Below are 19,582 nucleotides of genomic sequence, written 5' to 3' on the forward strand. Positions count from 1 at the left end.
GCAGCTGGTGGCCACACCAGATACTGAATGTTACTTTTGATTTTGACCCCCCTCCATTTCTGTTAGTCACATGTCTGTGAAACTTGTTCAGTTTATGTCTTAGTTTTATGTTCATACAAATATTTACACATGTTAAGTTTGCTGAAAATAAAAGAAGTTGAAAGTGAGAGGACGTTTTTGCTGAGTTTATATACATACACCGATCAGTCACAACATTAAAACCACCTGCTTAATATTGTGTAAGTCCCCATATATATATATATATACACACACACACACACAATGGTATAAGTTTAACTATAAATAGTGCAAAAAGTCAAATTTGTCGCAAGCAATACAAAGACTACTACACAATGCAATGAGAAACAGTCTGTTAAACAATGTAAGCTTAATATAATAGATAAATATTGTAAACTTTCCTTTTCTTTATTTTTCCGCTTCACATAGTTTTATTAACTTCTGCATTGAATTACATTTGTTCAATCACATTGTCTCTTTTTTTTATTTTTCACACTTAAATAAAAAAATGCGAGATTGTAGTCCCTCTTCATTTGCATTGAATGGAGTTTGTTTGCTAGCCCCTCCCACTTCCTGCACAGGTGAGCCCTGCGTGACGTCATAGAGCATGAAGGCAGCGTAGTGCGTTTGATATACAAGTTCTCCTTCAAAGCTGTGATTACGGTTACAAATATGTGCGGCTTCGGTAAGCATGTAATTAATTATTTGCCTCTTTTTATTGCAGGTATGAGAATTACCGTTCATTTATAGTTGTGTGTTATATTTACATATTTTTCAGTCCAGACACTGCACAACTATACAGTATAACAGTAGTTAAGCAGCTGTGTAGACTTCTAGGAACAATGTTAAAAATTAAGACAAAAAATGTTGTTACACTTTCTGGTTGTCAAGAGAGAGTGGAACATATCCATAGTAGTTAATGTGGTGAACTACACCATGATGCCACTTGGCTTGATATTTTGTTATTTAATGCAATAGCATTCATACATTTTTTAAGAGTGTCTTAAGTATCCAAATATTTTTATTACCACTGTAGGCTATATATTATATATGAAAGTTGCTTATTTTTATATATCAATATGTGGCATTTATCTTCCTTTTTCCAGACAAACAGAAGGGTCCTGGTAGGCTGATGAAGAAAGGACTCTCCCTCATTGTAGTTGGTCATGTTAATTTCATCCTGAGTGCTATTGTTCATGGCAGTGTGTTACGACACATTTCCAAACCCAACAATGAGATCACAACTGAGTACACTATATCAAACATCATCTCTGTCACCTCAGAACTACTGGTGAGTGATTGCGCTTAATTTTTATTGTGTTACATTTCATTAAAGGGATAGTTCTCCCATAAATGAAAGTTCTGTCATTATTTACTCAGCCTCATGTCGTTTCAAACCCATATGACTTTCTTTATGTGTTACCAAAAGGAGATGTTGGGTAGAATGTGCAGTCTCAGTCACCACTCACTTTCATTGTATGGAAAAAGAGATGGAAGTGAATGGTGACTGAGTACAACATTCTGCATAACGTCTCTTTTTTGTTTTGCAGGTTTGGAACAACATCAGTTGAGGAAAAGAGGACAGAATATTTTTTTGTGAACTATCACGTTAAGGAATAAATGATAACTTATAAATGATTTAAAATGGTGTTTCTCCCCAAATTAAACATATCTTCGGGAGTGGTGGTGGTGTAGTGGGCTAAAGCACATAACTGGTAATCTGGTAATCAGAAGGTCGCTGGTTCGAGCCCCACAGTCACCACCATTGTGTCCTTGAGCAAGGCACTTAACTCCAGGTTGCTCCGGGGGGATTGTCCCTGTAATAAGTGCACTGTAAGTCGCTTTGGATAAAAGCGTCTTGCCAAATGCATAAATGTAATAAATGTAAATGTAATATCTTTTTCTTAGAGCATCGCGAGTGGAATTGTCGCCATATTGGTGTCCAGGAATATTACCAACCTGAAGCTAGTAAGTAACCGTTTCTGTTAGCGTATTATGATTGAGTATCATAACTCAGGCCTTATCTTAAACTGATTCAAGATTATAATAAATACAGTATTGTTTTCCTGTAGTGTTTAATACAGCACTGTTCTTCTGTTTCCTGTAGCACATTGGTCTGTTGGTGAGCTCGTGCCTGAATGCCCTGCTCTCGTCAGCGTGTTTTGTGGGGCTGCTTTTGGCAATCAGCCTCACCATTTCAAACAACGGGTCCATGCTCATGAAAGGATGCAATTCCACTAACATGCCCGTGAATGCACGTTCTCCGATCATCGTCGACTGCCCTTTCGATGCCACCCGCATCTATGTGAGTTTCAATGTATTTGTCTTAAAATCTGGTTTGATCTTCGTCTAAGTTGCAATAATGAACAAACACAATCTGTTTTAACTAATTACACAAAATATTGTATTGTTCTTGTACATATTAAATACATCATTCAAACATTCACAGAGTAGGTTGGGAAAAAGTATGTGAACCCCTGGGCTAATAACATCAACAAAAGCTAATTAGAGTCAGGAGTTGGCAAACCTGGCATCCAATATTTTTAATTTTTTTAATTTTTTTACCTGGCATCCAATTAATGAAACGAAAGTGTGGGTTAGAGCTACTTTGACTTATAAAAAGCAATCAAACATTTGAGTTTGCTATTCACAATAAGCATCTCATGACTTGGTCCATGCCTCACAAAAAAGAGATCTCAGAAGACCTACGATCAAGAATTGGTGCTTTTCATAAAGCTGGAAAGGGTTACAAAGTTATCTCGAAGAACTTAGATATTCATCTGTCCACAGTTAGATAACTTGTCTATAAATGGAGATGATTTAGGACTGTGGCTACTTTCCCTAGAATGGTAAATGGTCTGCGCTTATATAGCACCTTTTTAACCGTAATGTATTCAAAGCGCTTTACACTGTGACTCATTCACCCATTCACACACCAATGATGGCAGAGCTGTCCCAATGGTGCTAGCCTGCCATTGGGAGCAACTTGGGGTGCAGTGTCTTGCCCAAGGACACTTCGGCATGTGGAGTCATGTGGGCCAGGAATTGAACCACCAACCCTGCTCTACCACTTGAGCCACAGCCGCCCCAGAAGTGGCCATCCACCAGAGACTATTCAAAGGGCACACCACAGAATACTCAATGAGGTAAGAACCCTTTAGTGACAGCTAAAGACTTGAAGGAATCATTGGAACTGGTTAACATCTCTGTTTATGAGTCTGCTATACGGAAAACATTAAACAGACATGTTGTTCATGCCAGGGCACCACAAAGCTGTTGCTTTCCAACAAAAGCATTGCTACGCACTATGTTTGCGCTACGTTTGCCAAAGACCACCTTGACACCACAACGCTACTGGTAAAATGTTTTGTGGATTGATGCAACTTAGGATGAATTGTTTGGGAAGAATACACAGCACAAAGTATGGCATAAAAAGGGCACCGCATACAACATGAAAACGTAATCTCAACGATGGAGGGAGCATCATGATTTGGGGCTGATTTGGGGTCTGGATTGCTTGCCATCATCGAGGGAAAAATGAAGCTTTCCTACAGGCTAATATCAGGGTGGCTGTGCGCCAGCTGAAGCTCGGTGGAAGTTGGGTGATGCAGCAGGACAATGACCCTAAACATTAAAGTAAATCCACTAAAGAATGGCTTCAAAAAAAAGAAAATCCACCTTTTGGAGTGGAATTCAGAGACTAGACGTTAACCCAATAGAAATTATGTGGAATGACCTCAAGAGAGCCATTCACCTCAGACAGCCTAAGAAAATGGCTGAGCTGAAGCAGTTCTGTATGGAAGAATGGTCCAAAATTCCTTCTGAACACTGTGCAGGTCTAATCCACAGCTACATTAAAGGCTTAGTTGAGGTTATTGCTGCCCAGGAGGATCAACCAGTTATTCAATCCAAGGGTTCACTTACTTTTCCAATGCACAATGAATGTTTAATGGTATGTGTTCAATAAATAAATGAAAGATTATAATTGTTTGTGTGTTGTTAGCTTAAGCACATTGTGTTTGTACTTGCGACTGATAAAGATGAGATCACATTTTTATGACCAATAAAAGCAGAAAACCAGCTAATTCCAAAGGGTTCACATACTTTTTATTGCCACTGTTTATGATGAGTCGTTGATTATATGATGAGTGTTTATGATATGTTTGTGAACTGGCACTTAAAATGTACAGTGAAATGAAAAAGTATGAACTGAACTGCCTTTTTTTGTCTTCAGGACACAACTCTGGAGCTATGGTTCTTCTGTGCTGGGTTTACTGCCGTAGAGGCCACACTGTCTGTGTGGTGTTTTATTGTGGGTCTTGCTTTAAGAGGAATCGGACCCTATGCGCATACTTGCATCAGAGAGCAGGTAAAACATCAGGTAAAACGCTAAATATTCATGCAAAGGATCCTATTGAATCATATAGCCAAGGATTTTCCTGTGGATCTAACAGGTTATGGAAACAATTCTGAGCTCAAATCTCTCTAAATGGGGAGTCACACTAGATTTTTAGATTGCAAAATTATTTCAAAAATGAATTCGGGCTTTCAGCCTGTCCCCAAAATCTTTATTTATTTTTCTGACTGTCTAGTAACCGCCTACCAACCACCCAGAACACCTTATCAACTGCCTAGTAATGTCTAGCAACTACCTAGAACACCTTAGCAACTGTTTATTAACTCCTTGCAAACCCCCTAAAACACCACAGTAACTGTCTAGCAGCAACCACCCTTCTGCGGAGAATGAATAGATATCAAATTCTAATAGCTCATTTATATAGATTAGAGGTAGACAGCTATATTGGTTTTACTGATACATCTGTGCCGATAGTTGCCTTTTGGGATGGTTGGCAATCGTTTTTTTTTTTATTCCTCTTTGTTCCTCTGTGGTGGGCTCTGAAGGATTTTTACGGTAGTTCTCAAACCTGTGCTGGAGGCCCCTCAACAGTACAAATTTTGGATGTCTCCCCTATCAAACACACCTGATTCAACTCATCAGCTCATTAGTAGGGACTCCAAGACTTAAATTGGGTGTGTCAGAAATGGGCAACATGCAAAATGTGCAGTGCTGTTGGGGAGGGCTCCAGGAGCCGTTTGAGAACCAATGAGTTAGGACAACTTTTTGTTCTTTACAGTGGCATCTAGAGATGAAGCTGCTTTCGATGGGGGACAGGGGACGTCTTGGGCACTCCGACTGGTCTGCGGCTACGCAGCCCCATACTCATCAGGATGTGGTGCACTGTGTGTTGTGACCCATTCCTCCTGTAATCATCATTAAATCAGTTGACCTTCTGTCAGTTTGGACCAGACAGGATATCCTTATTGCCCTCGTGCATCGAAGAGCTTTGGGCACCCAACACCCTGTCGCTGGTGCGTCCCTCATCGGACCACTGTCGGTAGGTACTCACCACTGCTGACACACTTGCCGTTTCAGAGATTCTCTGACCAAGGCGACTGGCCATAACTAACTGGCCCTTGTCAAAGCTGCTCAGGTCTCTACTCCTGCCCATTTCTCCTGCATTCAACACTGGACGTTCACTTGCATCTAATCAACCCAGACCTTAACATGTGGCCTTGTTAGGAGATAATCAATGTTATTCGCTTCACCTATGAGTGGTCATAATGTTTTGGGTCGTTATATAAATATATATATATATATATATATATATATATACACACACACACAAGGGTGTAGATTTGACTTGAAAATTGCAGCGATAAGCATTTACATGTTTCCATTGATCATGGTATAAATGGGGGGGTTTGTACTAGCTTGTGTTGATTATTGTGGGGGTTACCTCCCCCTGGAATCTATGTCCCTGTTTATATATATATATATATATATCCTTAATTTGGTACATAAAGGCCATAAAAAAGATTAATGCGGTAAATATAGAGCATTGTAATAGTCTCTGTCATTTCAAAATTAGAGTTCTGAAATAAGGAAGTGTGTATGCTGGGCGTGTTTATAGTTATGCAAAATAATAATTGTGGTTATTATTGGTATTTTGCTTGCACACTAAACTGCATCTGGGATTTTGTTCATTAACTATGTCTGTGACTGTCATAGTAAGGTAATAATTCTATAAATCGATTTTTAAAACTATCTGCTGATAATTTGGTTATTGGCCCTTTTCACCAGCTTAGTTATCGGTATCAGCAAAATCTGCTATCGTTTGACATTAAATATACATTTATTGCAAGATAGCTACTTAAGACACGGTATTGCCGCTCACGTTTACATGCACTGTGTATTTAACAGTGGTGGTTTCCCTCTTGAGTAATACACCGAGCAAATGAGCACACATGCGCTCTCTTCGAAAACCTATAAGAACACCGCTTGTACATTTACATTGACACATAATTCGGTAAAGAGGTATCAGAGATGTCAAATGATGCAGACACCGCAAACTAACAAGAAACTATGCATCTAGTTCACAGGTGGAGAGCTGTAGTTCAAACCACACGACTTTGCATTGCTATTTGCGATGGTTACGGGAAACATTGCACGATGTTTGTAACGATGGAACTTGCTACCATATAAGGCAAAACAAAACTTAAAAATAACATTTGGAGTATGGATGTGAGAACACCCAAATGAGAGTTTTGACTTTAAGACAGCATTTTGTCAAATGACTTTTGAAATTACGCCACTTAAATTTCTTTAAAATTGCCATTTTATTTCATAACAGCTGGAAGAGGTGGCATTGGCATCAACAGGAAACAACACAAGGCCAACATCTCATTGGACACCATTCTGCCAGTGTTATTGATATTTATTTTATATATGAAATTAACATTTACACGTTTTTTTGGACACTATTGCATTCAAGTTTGTTCTAAGTAATCATACAGATAGTTTTCAATAATGTGTATCATTTGTAAACTTGCTGTATTAACTGATGGTGATATTAGTAGTCTTTGCTTGGAGATGATTTGAAGCACTCCAGGAATTTGACATTTGTATTGATATATTTAAATCTGCATATTTGAACTTGCACCCCTAATCATTGGAACAACAACCCAAAAATCATCCTAGTCTATACTGATTGTGTTGTTTCCTATATGCAGCTCTTGTTTACATCATAACTTTAAACCACTGGCTCACAACTTGTGTGAGCCAGTGAGCCAACTTTTCAAAAGCAACCATTCAAATCCTTTTTTGAATATAGTATGCGACTCTAAATGTAAACAACACTAAATTGAATGTGTTTTTGTTGTAAGGAATGCTTGCACTGTTTGAACTACCTAATATGTGCCGAAGTAAATTCTCTTTAGCTAGTTGTAGCCATCAAAATTCCAGCGTGTCAGTATGCAGGCCAGAGCGCGACGAGTGAGAATTTAATCTGGGTTGGAATGAACGATGCAGAGTAAAGCTCACACTCGGAGATAATCCAGGGTGATGAAAGGTTTTAAATAAATATTGACAGAGAGATGTGACTGACACTGTCAAAACAATGTGGGATTTCTCTCTCATTGCATTTCATCATTACATTATATTTAATTTCAATGCTCTGTGTGTTTGTTTATAGAGAGATGTCTTTTTGTTTCATCCTTTTAATGCTGAATAGTGAATCTTTGCTGTCTATATTTCATTGTATTACTTTTTTAATGCTATTTTTATGATTGTGTTATTGTTCTCAATGTGCAATTAATTTGAATAAATACTTTTTATTACAATAATCTGATCTACTTTTATTTTCTGAAAGGAGTTTTCCAAGTTAACAATGGCACTCGTATGAATTAAAAAGCCTTTATTGTCACATGGTTTAATACAAAAGATAAAACAGCCTGATTTACCTTTTGCATTAAGCCATGTGATAATAAATGCTATTAAATTAATAAGAGTGCCACCATGGTTATACAGACTATTATGAACCCTTGACTATAGAGCACCTTAAATGTATACTCCACCCTGGAAGCACTCTGTCGTGAGACATTGTTTAACAAGTTAAAGATCAATCAACAGCATTTGTGGCATAATGTTGACCATCACAAAAAATACATTTTCGACAAAAATTGAGGTTACAGTGGAAATGAATGGGGCCAATTTTTGGTGGGTTGCAAAATTTCTATAATTTTTGTGGGATTACGGGGTTTGTGCCGTTACATCGCCATGGCAACGAAGTTGTAAGACTGGACATTTTTACTCTTAAGGTTAGCATGCGATTTTATCACCCTAAAATCAAGTTAACATACATATTGTGGCTGACACGGGGACTATTTTAACATTTCCGTATTGCTCCATTCACTTCCATTGTAAGTGTCTCACTGTGACCCAGATTTCTTTCTTTTTTATATAAAGAAAAGCCTAAATGGGCGGTGGCTACTCACTGTGGCTCAGGTGGTAGAGCGGGTCGGCCACTAATCGTAGGGTTGGTGGTTTGAATCCTGGCCCACATGACTCCACATGCCGAAGTGTCCTTGGGCAAGACACTGAACCCCAAGTTGCTCCCAATGGCAGACTAGCGCCTTGCATGGCCGCTCTGTACTCATTGGTGTATGAATGAATGGGTGAATGAGTCACAATGCTGTCGAATCCGGAATATTCCTTTTAATGTTTATTGCTAGAAGTAACATAATCTGTCAAACCAGAGTTTTAAAAAGTATTCAGACATGTCCAAAATGTTGATGCCAAATGGGCAAATCTCATAAATTAGAGGTAGTTTGACCTCCTGATCTGGACGAATAACGTTGTCTGAAGGTTAAGCACCTCTTGTCACTGACCTTTTGTTTTATGTGTTTATAAGAGTTTTATGAGTTTCAAGGCTATGTTGTTCCCTACAGTATATGTGGAGTACCATTGTTTCCTCACTGACCCTGTTTAATATGTAAGGTCATGGTGTGTTTGCTTGAGGCCCCAGTATGCAGATGCTGTTCTCAGTGTTATTGTAAAGATGACCTGATTTACTTCACTGCACCTGTTGGATTGCTGGATGCTACATCTGCTGTTCACTAAATGCATTCGTCAATGATAAAACCCTAGATAGCCACAGCCTAGATTATCAAACTCATAGCTATATGGTTATTGCTAATGCATAATCATTTTATCAAGATATGGACATAAGATCAGTTCCTTAAAGCAACAGTTCACCCAAAAGTAATTTACTCACCCCCATGCCATTTCAGATGTGTATAACTTTGTCTTCTGCTGAACACAAACTAAGATTTTTAGAAGAATATATCAGACCTTTTGAAGCTCAAAAAAAGCATATAAAGAAAGCATAAAATAATCCATACGACTCCAGTGGTTTAATCCATGTCTTTTTGGTGATTCACATTCTTTATGCCTATCGCCACCCACTAGGCAGGGAGAAAAATTTGTTGTAAAACAGTACTTGAATATTGACCTGTTTCTCACCCACAGCTTTCACATCGCTTTTGAAGACATTGATTTAAGCACTTGAGTCGTATGGATTACTTTCATGCTGCCTTTATGTGCTTTTTGGACCTTCAAAGTTCTGGCCAGCATTCACTTGCATTGTATGGAACCACAGAGCTGAGATATTCTTCTAAAAATCTCAAGCAGAAGAAATTGATGAGAGAATTTTCATTTTTGGGTGAACTATCCCTTTAAGGTGGAGATATCTCCACCCAGTCACCCAGCCAACACAGGGACCCCATAATATAAAAACATTAAGTTTTATTACTTTTTGCCATGACCTGGATTCGTCAAGCCATTTTATTGGTGGTCAGAGAGAAATGTACCTTTGTTAAATGATGCTTTTATGCTCAATAGAAGCAACTGCATTCACAAAGATTATATAAGAGGCTGTTTCTTTTCAACATAAATCAATTAAAAAAGCTATATAAGAAAACATTGTAAGCCTATATAATAATCTGTATGTTTTATAATAAGCTATTAGCTTTATAATAATATAAATACACAACCATATTTAGAAATGTTATATATTTTCAAGGACATTTCTATATTGTTTATAAGTCCTCTGACACTGACTCAGTAAACATGCAGACTTGTTCTGCGTTTTAGGGTTCAGTAAAGGTCCCCTGGGCATGAACAGTCCCTTGGGCATACAGTAGAAATAGTAGAGGGTAGAATGTAATTAACAGGAACCATGATCTCACATTTGGCAGCATTTGGTGGCCCGAGCGTTGTCTCTGATTGGTCAGTTATGATGAGTCTCTATAATTATTCTCATATGTTGACTCTTACTTTTAAATGCCTATTAAAGTTTCTCAGTATCATTTTTGTTGCGCTACGTCTTCGGTCTGAACGACCCCTAAGCAGCGCTGGGTGTAATGCATTACAAAGTAATTAATGACTGTAATTAAAATACCTTTTCAATTAAAAAATTCAAGTAAGGGATTACTCTTGAATTTAAAATCAAAATGTAACGCCTATTGTTAAAATGTATGTTTTCTAAATTAATGCAGCCCCCTAAAATTCTTTGGCCAGTTCATTAATAATTTATGGTATAAACTGGCAATCAGAAGGTTGCTGGTTCAATCCCCACAGCCACCACCATTGTGTCCTTGAGCAAGGCACTTAACTCCAGGTTGCTCCGGGGGGATTGTCCCTGTAATAATTGCACTTTAAGTCGCTTTGGATAAAAGCGTCTGCCAAATGCATAAATGTACATTATTTGATTTTTAGGATTTATTTGAAAGAAAAACAGTTTCATGTCTATCCTTATATTTTTCATCTGGTCGAGGTTGATCAGGGGTTTAAAAAGTCATTAGTAATAAGTAATGCAGTTACTTTTCAGAAAGAGTAATTAGTACAGTAATCTAATTACCCTGTAGAAAATTTAATTATTAGTTAGTAATTAATTACTTTTTTAGAGTAACTTACCCAACACTGCCCCTAAGGCATTTTAAAGCTATTTTATAGAAATGCCTTAAGCATAATGTCTTAATTAGCCAAATTCTTGAAAGTAATATAATTAAATAATTATTGAAGATGTTTGAACATTAAAACATATAAGACAAACACGTTATGAGATTTGAATGCGGCTCTATGGAAGATTCGGATTTTGAGCCTCCAAGCGCCCCCTGGCGGAAGACGCTGTAACGTCTCATCAAAAACCGCTGAAGGTGGGGCGAATCGAGACGCTGCTGTATTGGGGAGGGGGGGAGTGAGTTTCGCTGTGAATATGCAAAGCCACCAGCCGTCCGTGACGCTCTCTACATGTGCACGTTTCGAGTAGTTTACGATTATTTGTATGCATCAGCGTCTCGATCCTCAAACCCGCCGGAGCGAGTGTTTTAACATAACTGAAGGAGGGACTTCAGTGTGTTTTATGATTCTCGCTGCTGAAATCAAACTGCTGCTGCGTGATCCATCTACGCGGGGAGATAGAGCGAGAGACACGCTGTATTGTGTCATTTGGAGAAAAACCAGAGGCTCTGTGCCAGGAAAAGGTAAAGTTTTATATGCATTATTTTGCATGCACTACTCAGGGGTGTTAGCCCGCACACAGTTATGGTTTGATTAGATTATATATTTTATATGAACAAAAATGTTAATGTTTCTGTCTGGGGATGCATATTGGTTAATATTCAGACATGAGTATAAAAATACAGATCTGCTTACTCCTATAATGAAATAATCTGAATATGGATGCATTTGACATGTCTGGTGGAGGAGATGCATTAGAATGATTAAACAGTGATCTGAGTTATGTTTTGATGTTACTGAAATTATACTTTATTGAGATTTTTGGTGGCCTGTTAATGTGTTACCTAGATTGGGGCAGGTTGTATATTTAGACTCAACACAAATGTGTTGTTATGGTGTAGGGGTGTGTGTTAACACTGGCTCCAGTTAATTACAATTGCACACACACACACACACACACACACACACACACACACACACGTTGTGTTTCCATGTTTTATGGGGACTTTCCATAGACATAATGGTTTTTGTACTGTACAAACTTTATATTCTATCCCTTAAACCTAACCCTACCTCTAAACCTAACCCTCACAGAAAACATTCTGCATTTTTACATTTTCAGAAAACATAATTTAGTGTGATTTATAAGCTGTTTTCCTCATGGGGACCGACAAAATGTCCCCACAAGATCAAAAATGTCAGGTTTTACTATCCTTATGGGGACATTTGGTCCCCACAAAGTGATAAATACACACACACACACACACACACACACACACACACACACACACACACACACACACACACACACATTCTAATTCTCATCAGTGACAAAATTGTGTTGTCTGGAAATCAATAATTCTGTTGTTTGTTTGTTTATCAGTAGCTACAACTAATAAGGTTGTCAGAGGTGATAAAATGAGAAATCGTTTTAAAGTCTTTGTGTCCACTGGTTTCGCAAATTGTAGAAAAACATTTATAGATAAACATTTTCTAAAAAAAAAATAGATCAACTGACTTTTAAACTGTCATGTGGTGTGACCCAGGGGTTTTCAAACTGGGGTTCGGGGGGCACAAGGCTGTGTAGGTTTTGATATTATTACCAAATCAATATTATTTTATTCTGCTGACAACTGTAATTTTTTTGACAGGCAACTGTAAGAAATAAAAACAAATCTGCAATCATATTTGCTATATTATAAAATATATATATATATATATTTTAAGGGTTGTATTTCACTATTCTGTGTATAGCTGCTTTGGACTGATATTGATTGTGAAAAGAGCAATATGAATATATTTCTCTTTGGGTTTATACATTTAACCAAAGTAAGTAAATTCTAGAGACTGTGTGTGAAAATCCCAGAAGATCAGCAGTTACAGAAATACTCAAACCAGCCCGTCTGGCACCAACAATAATGCCATGGTCCAAATCACAGAGATCACATTTTTCCCCATTCTGATTAACTGAAGCTCCTGACCCGCATCTGAATGATTTTATGCACTGCACTGCTGCCACACGATTGGCTGATGAGATAATTGCCCGGATGATTGTTGGTGTCAGATGGGCTGGTTTGAGTATTTCTGTAACTGCTGATCTCCTGGGATTTTCACACACAACAGTCTCTAGAATTGACTCCGAATGGTGCCAAAAACATCCAGTGAACGGCAGTTCTGTGAATGGAAACGCCTTGTTGGTGAGAGAGGTCAACAGAGAATAGCCAGACTGGTTCGAACTGACAAAGTCTACATTAACTCAGATAACCGCTCTGTACAATTGTGGTAAGAATAATATTGTTTAATTATAATATAATTATGAGATGTGGGTTGGCACTGTTTTGGCAGCACGAGGGGGACCTACGCAATATTAGGCAGGTGGTTTTAATGTTGTGGTTGATCGGTGCATATTTATATTTTTTGCAAATATGAATCTTAAAATCAGTAAGACCAAGATGTTTTCTCAGGGTTATTCCAGATGACCAGAACAAAATCTGCCTTTTCATAAAAAATGTCAAAGCATTAATATTTTATGATATGACAAAACAATAATGATTGAGGATCTAAAGATCTTTATTTATTTATTTTTGTCTCATGACAGCAAAATGGCTACCTACATGGTTACACCACCTGAATATTTTCCCCAAGAAGTTCTGCTTTTAATAAGAATTGTATTTACCGTCTATGGACCAGGGGTGGAGCCTGGAGTTTTTCAAAGGGGTGGCCAGTCAGGGGCAAGCAATCATCCAGGGGGGGGGGGCAGGCAATGACACCCGGGACGGAGAGGTTTGGTGACCTTGACACATGTTACGTACAGAGATGATTTCACCTCTTAAGAACTAAATTGTGCCAAAAAATTAGCAAAAAAATGACTAAAACAGCAATTGCAAGTGGGGTGGCCAGGCTTTGGTGCATGGTGGCCACGGCCACCCCCAGCTCCGCCACTGCTATGGACAGTTGCACGGAAGATATTTTGAGATGATATGTCCAGAAAAATAAAGAGTAGCAAAATGACTTTGAAATCAGTGTTTGAAAAAATATTCATCATAGCAGAGGTGTATTCATTATAAGTATTTGTTTTGTGTGAATTGCATTTTTAATGTGTTTTTGAATAATTTAATAGATTGGGATAAAAAATGAGCATCACGTCATTGACCCAAATACTACCTTGATGTTTAAATACTCTACAAACTAAATGTCTTTTTGCATTGCAGTAATGAGAATTAGAACTAATGATGTTAACCAGTTTAAGTGGATGTTAGGAATGTTGTTTAATATATACATGTATATGATATTGACATGTTTTCACAGGTATCCAGGATCAGTTGATGGAGCCACTTCCTAGAGCGGTGTTTAAAGTCTCCATTGAAGACCACCACCCTGAGGAAACACAATTTGTCATTCATTCTGTAGTCTTGTATAACCACGAGACGATGTCTACGACTGTTGAGGTGTCTGATCAAAGCGTTCACTGACCCAAGACGCAGGTGAAGAGACGGGTATTCATGACGACCATCTGAAAAACAGGAAGGAGATGGGACCAGCGATTCATACCGGCATACTTTACACATTGGTGTGTGGAGGATATCTGCATAGAGAATAAACCGTTGATTTTGTTGTACAACCCCTCAATCTTCCCCTCTTGTGTTCTGCCATTCAACCATGGGGCACGCTCTGGATTTGCCTTTACCTGGAGCAGCTGTACGCTTCCAAGGGATGTGGCTCTTTGGTTTGCTGCTGGTCTTGTCCGTGTTTAACACCAGCCTTGGCATCCAGATGGACTCGGTGAGCAGCCACAGTACGTTCACCTGTGAGTCGATAGGCCTACGAATGTGCCAGGATCTGTCCTACAATACCACCTTCATGCCCAACCTTCTCAACCATTATGACCAGCAGACCGCCGCTCTGGCCATGGAGGTAACCAAACCCTTCCTTATGTCTTATAGTATACTGCTGGGATTATGTGGAAGAGAAACGCGGTTGCCATGGAGCTTGTTGTCGTGGTAGCTTGTGGTTTGCGGTTGCCACTTAGACAAGCTTGAATTATTTAGACCGCATGTGGCTGTTGATGATTAAAAAAGCTTTTTAGAATTATTGATCATTTATTGTATTTACAGAATTATAGATGATATTTTTGGGGTTTATATGAGTGAAACATGGTGTGATGTGTATGTTTATGGTGTATTGATGGTCTGTGACACAGGGTTGTTGCATGCTACATGGATGCTTTCCTAGATAATGTCGGCCCTTCCTAGTGTCTACAACTTGATCTTATCTGCATCTGTGGTGTCCATTGATCTCCCTAGATTTTATATGTATGTTGATATGCTGAATATGCTTATTCTTAATAATAATATCCTCAATGCAGTAGTTGTGCTTATGGGATTTCTGTCATTTCTTTTTTTAGTTCCCATAATTTAGACATTCAATTTAGACATTCAATAACAGTTACGTTCAATACCCAAATATACTAATGATCTCTTTTCCTTCGTGAAAGCACATTTGTGTAATGCAGGCAGTGCTTGCTCAGGACTTTCTCAGAGTTTTAATGGCTGCCATAGACGTTTTGATGAATCACTGTCCATATGAAATGCCCACAGGGTTTTTTGTGTAATGGATCCGTTATTCATCATTTGGGGAAAAACATTTCAAAGATATGTCTGCTTACAAGGATAGTAAAATATTGTCTCCAGTTTTATGAAAAAAAAAAATAATAAACGAATTGCTAAATGGTACAATAATTATACAAATTTAAGTTATGTATGTTGGCAAAGTCTTTAGAAGGAATAAAAATCAATTTGATAAATATTTATAAAAAATTATGAATATAATATTAATATTGAAATAAAAAGTTGATGTAAATAAATATTTATATAATTCATTATTTACGATGGTTGATTTTATTATGAGATAATTATAAACATCAAAATTATTCATGTTGAGGGCTGCTAAGAAAAAATGTATTAAAAAAAGAAGAAAAATAATGATATTTGTTAAAAAATAAATGTATAAAAACTGCTATTTAAACTAGACAAGCTACTGTATTTCATTTTAAAATTCGATTAAACATAATTAAAATAACATAATAATAACATAATTTATTTAATATTATTCACTTAATTTTGTGAAACATTTAAAAAAGTCAAATACAAGTTAAAATGATGCATTGTACCTCTAAAAATCTACAAAAACAATAGAGAATTCAAACCCATTTTATTTTAAATATTGATATTTTATGTTATATATTAATATAATCAAATAATTATATTAAATCATGAGAAATAATAAAAAATCTCATCCTTATATAAATATTCTTGCCGCTGTCCTTTTTCATGCTAATGCATTTTTCACTACTGTAAAGTGATGTCGATAATGAAGTTCATTGTCAATGATTTTCATTATCGATTTTAGCGATTAGTTGATGCAGTACTAGAAAAACCTAACTGTTAAGTATATATGATTATATATTGTTGTTAATTCTTTTTTAATTGAGAATGTGCCACACGTATATTTCTGTAAAAGTTAATCTGTCGCTTTAATCTTTCCAAGGAATGTCAAACAGCCTTACATATCTTACAAACTGCACTCTAGGCCGACTCAAGAATGGAATGTCCGTTCCATTTGTCGAGGGCATTAATGGTGCCAACCCAGTGCTAATGGTCTCATGATCTCTGCCGAGACCCACAATAAATGGATTGATTTGAAGCTGAACTAATGCGCTCTCTCTCTCTCTCATTGTTTCAGTCGATTAAACCCAGTAAGGAGCATAAGCGTTACTACTCTCTGCCATCACAACAGAGCAGCCAGTGTCAGATGCGTGCTGTAGATCCCAGGGGTCACTTGACCCGGGCTGCAGTGTTGAAGCAGTGAGGTGCTTACTGGTCCATCTGTTAGGGGTGTGCAGTATCCCCTGTGAATGTGTAGTACATCACCCACAGATTCCCTGTAAGTGAACCAGAGCTTGAGATGGTGAAAACAACCCTTGTCCCCCTCCGTATCTGAGTTGTGTGGCCTTCAGATAAAACTTTGGGAATTAGTTATCCAACGCCCCACTCGAGTCCTGTTCCAATACTATTAACAATATTGTTCCAACTTCACAGTTTTAAAACTTCTAATATTCATCACTACAAACACTTTTTGAATCAGTAAAAAAAAGCACAAATCATTAGCAAATCAGATATCGGTAGTCAGTGAGTCCGTGAACATGCTCAGCAATATGCCGTTTACCATCAAAATCAGCTTATTAATAAAACGGCAACGTAAGAATCATGTTAACATACGATTTGACATCATCGGTTTATTTTCTGCTCTTGACATCAAAACATTACTCTTTTTACAGTCAACACTGACATTAGCTTTATTTGACCTTAAAAGGGGTTACTAAAAATGTTTTGAACCTCTGAAATAATTTCATCCTTTAACTCTTAACCCAACCATTCAACTACTCCAACCATTGAGTGACTGAGTAATTACAAATTAACCAGAACATAAAGTGAGAGTTCATTTTGGGAGTACTTTAAAGCAAGGATTTCTCTGATGTTGTACCAAAACCACTCAACCATTCTGCCCTCTGCTGATTAAAGATTGCATGGGGAGTTGACTGTCTGGTTCATTTTGGGGTCTAGACGCCCTCTGTGTGATGCGAGCAGTCAGTCTGTGATGTGTTCTGACTGGACGGCAATGACAGGTCATCAGCCCTTGTCTCAAATGAAAGACTGGCGCTTTGTCTACAACGGAGTTCTAGCACACTGCACAATGCATACTGCACATATTTAAGGATATGGTTCACTGTTTTGCATACCAGAAAATATGAATACTATGCACAGTCCTACTGCAGTAAGAGTAATACTATTCCAGAGTAGTATGCTATTCCCAATTTCAGAATGGAATGTTAGTGTACTGCTTGCTGCATACTGCCTGCTATTTCTTTCTTAAATAAAAACAATGCTAAACGTTTTGTAGTGTACCACATTGCTTATCCTACAGCCTGAATATCGTGCCTGAATGCACGATATATCGCATTTATCGAAATACCACAGATTTGCATATTGTGATATGCCTATCGCAATAACTTGCAATAATACTTTAAAACGTAACTTTATGGCTATACGGATTGGCGAGAATAGACTGGAAGTGCGATTGACACTTGGTGTGTGCGTGCAGTGCTTGGGCGATTAGATGAGAGTTGACACATTTTATTAAGCTGTACCGTATCTTTCAGCCTTCCCTCTGAGTTTCATTCATGTTTTTGAGATGCTGTTCTGCTCACCACATTTGTACAGAGTGGTTATCCGAGTTACTGTAGCCATTCTGTCAGCTCGAACCAGTCTGGCCGTTATCAGTTGACCTCTTTCATCAACAAGGTGTTTCCATCCGTAGAACTGCCACGCTTGTACTCGTGCTTGTAAAAATGCTTGGATACAAAAAAACGATACCATCTCACATACGAATGTCATGACGAAAACATTGAGTGCACTAATTAAAATCACATTATGCGATTATTTAACCGCAAAAGCTACGATTTATTTAGATAAATATGTAGTTTGCATGTGCTGCGTGCTTTAAATGTGAGTGATTTTGAAAGTACGGAGCCGATGATGTGCTGACATGATGACACAAAGTGCCCATACCTTTAAGAGATCCTTGACTCATACACGGAAAACACCATCATTAACATGGCATGCTCTTTTTGTAGCAGATGACAGCAGGCAGTGCGATAATTCACTTTGTAGCGCGAGGCACATGCAGACTACATATTTATTTAATTAAATGGAAGCCTTTTGCAGATTAATAATCACTTTAAGTTATGTAGAGACCCGCTTTTCCAGATTGAGAAGCTACCGTCATAACACACAAAATCATAAAAATAAAAGCTCAGCCAAAATAAAAGCTCAATTTAAATGGGAAACAAATACAACAGAAATATGTCACTACTGTATAGTTATGTGACATTCACTGTTATAGTACTAATAATAATAATAATCATAAATCAATATTAATTTTGTTATATTTAAGCAATATCTCACATCTGTGATGCTCTGTTATGCAGCACTTTTTTGACTCCAATGAGGTTCTGTATAAAAGCACTTAATTTGATAATAAAAATTATGTATATATTTTTATCAATGTATTTATTTAAACACCATTTTGATGATGGAATTTAAGAAAAAATCAAACAAAAAAGGGCATCGCACTTGGTATCAACAATTATGGAAAAGTAGGTAAAAAAAAATGGTATCGGGACATCCCTAAACATACTGCATAGTGCAAAAATAGTACAAGTAGTATGGCATATTGAACACAGCCTGAAACATTTTCCACAGTTAGGTAGAAAAACATGATTCTGGGAAAGAAATCAAGTATCTAGCTCTTTTTATAAGTATTGTTTTTCCACTAGTGCGATGCATGCTGACAAAAGATTTCAAAGGCAGGTATAATTCTGTAGGTTTCTGAGTCCATTCAAAGTGGAATAATTGCGTGTAGTCCTACAGAAATGCTCTTTTAGATGGACTCTTTTTTTTTTTTACCTTCTCCAATTCTCTTCCAAGTCTTGCCCTCCTTAAGTGGGTAGAGGTGTAACCATGGTAACAACATTAATTGTATGGCCTCAAAAGGACAAGCTTTAGTGTTCCCAAGAGGCAGTCTTTTTCACTGACCTTTGACCTCTGAGGATGAAGAGTTGTCAAAGCCCTCCTCTTTTTAGATGGG

At 37.6% G+C, this 19,582-nt stretch overlaps 2 protein-coding genes across 3 annotated transcripts in view; both read left to right on the forward strand.

The window, feature by feature from the left end:
- Positions 1–646: 646 nt before the first annotated feature.
- Positions 647–5,644, forward strand: LOC127657311 (keratinocyte-associated protein 3-like). The gene is made up of 6 exons (XM_052146043.1): positions 647–703; positions 1,125–1,309; positions 1,927–1,986; positions 2,126–2,323; positions 4,253–4,399; positions 5,154–5,644. The coding sequence occupies exons 1-6, from the start codon at positions 691–693 to the stop codon at positions 5,268–5,270; spliced, it is 720 nt and encodes a 239-aa protein (XP_052002003.1). The 5' UTR covers positions 647–690; the 3' UTR covers positions 5,271–5,644.
- A 5,495-nt stretch (positions 5,645–11,139) lies between these two features.
- The window catches only part of LOC127656645 (frizzled-3-like), a 40,265-nt gene continuing 31,822 nt past the window's right edge, over positions 11,140–19,582 (forward strand). For both annotated transcript variants that reach the window (XM_052145056.1, XM_052145057.1), the window contains exons 1-2: positions 11,140–11,400; positions 14,186–14,791. In XM_052145056.1, the coding sequence (XP_052001016.1) occupies positions 14,537–14,791 (255 nt within the window). In that variant the 5' untranslated portion in view covers positions 11,140–11,400; positions 14,186–14,536. The remainder of the gene's footprint in view (positions 11,401–14,185; positions 14,792–19,582) is intronic.

This window comes from Xyrauchen texanus, chromosome 16 (assembly GCF_025860055.1).
Source record: "Xyrauchen texanus isolate HMW12.3.18 chromosome 16, RBS_HiC_50CHRs, whole genome shotgun sequence".
NCBI classification, from domain to species: domain Eukaryota; kingdom Metazoa; phylum Chordata; class Actinopteri; order Cypriniformes; family Catostomidae; genus Xyrauchen; species Xyrauchen texanus.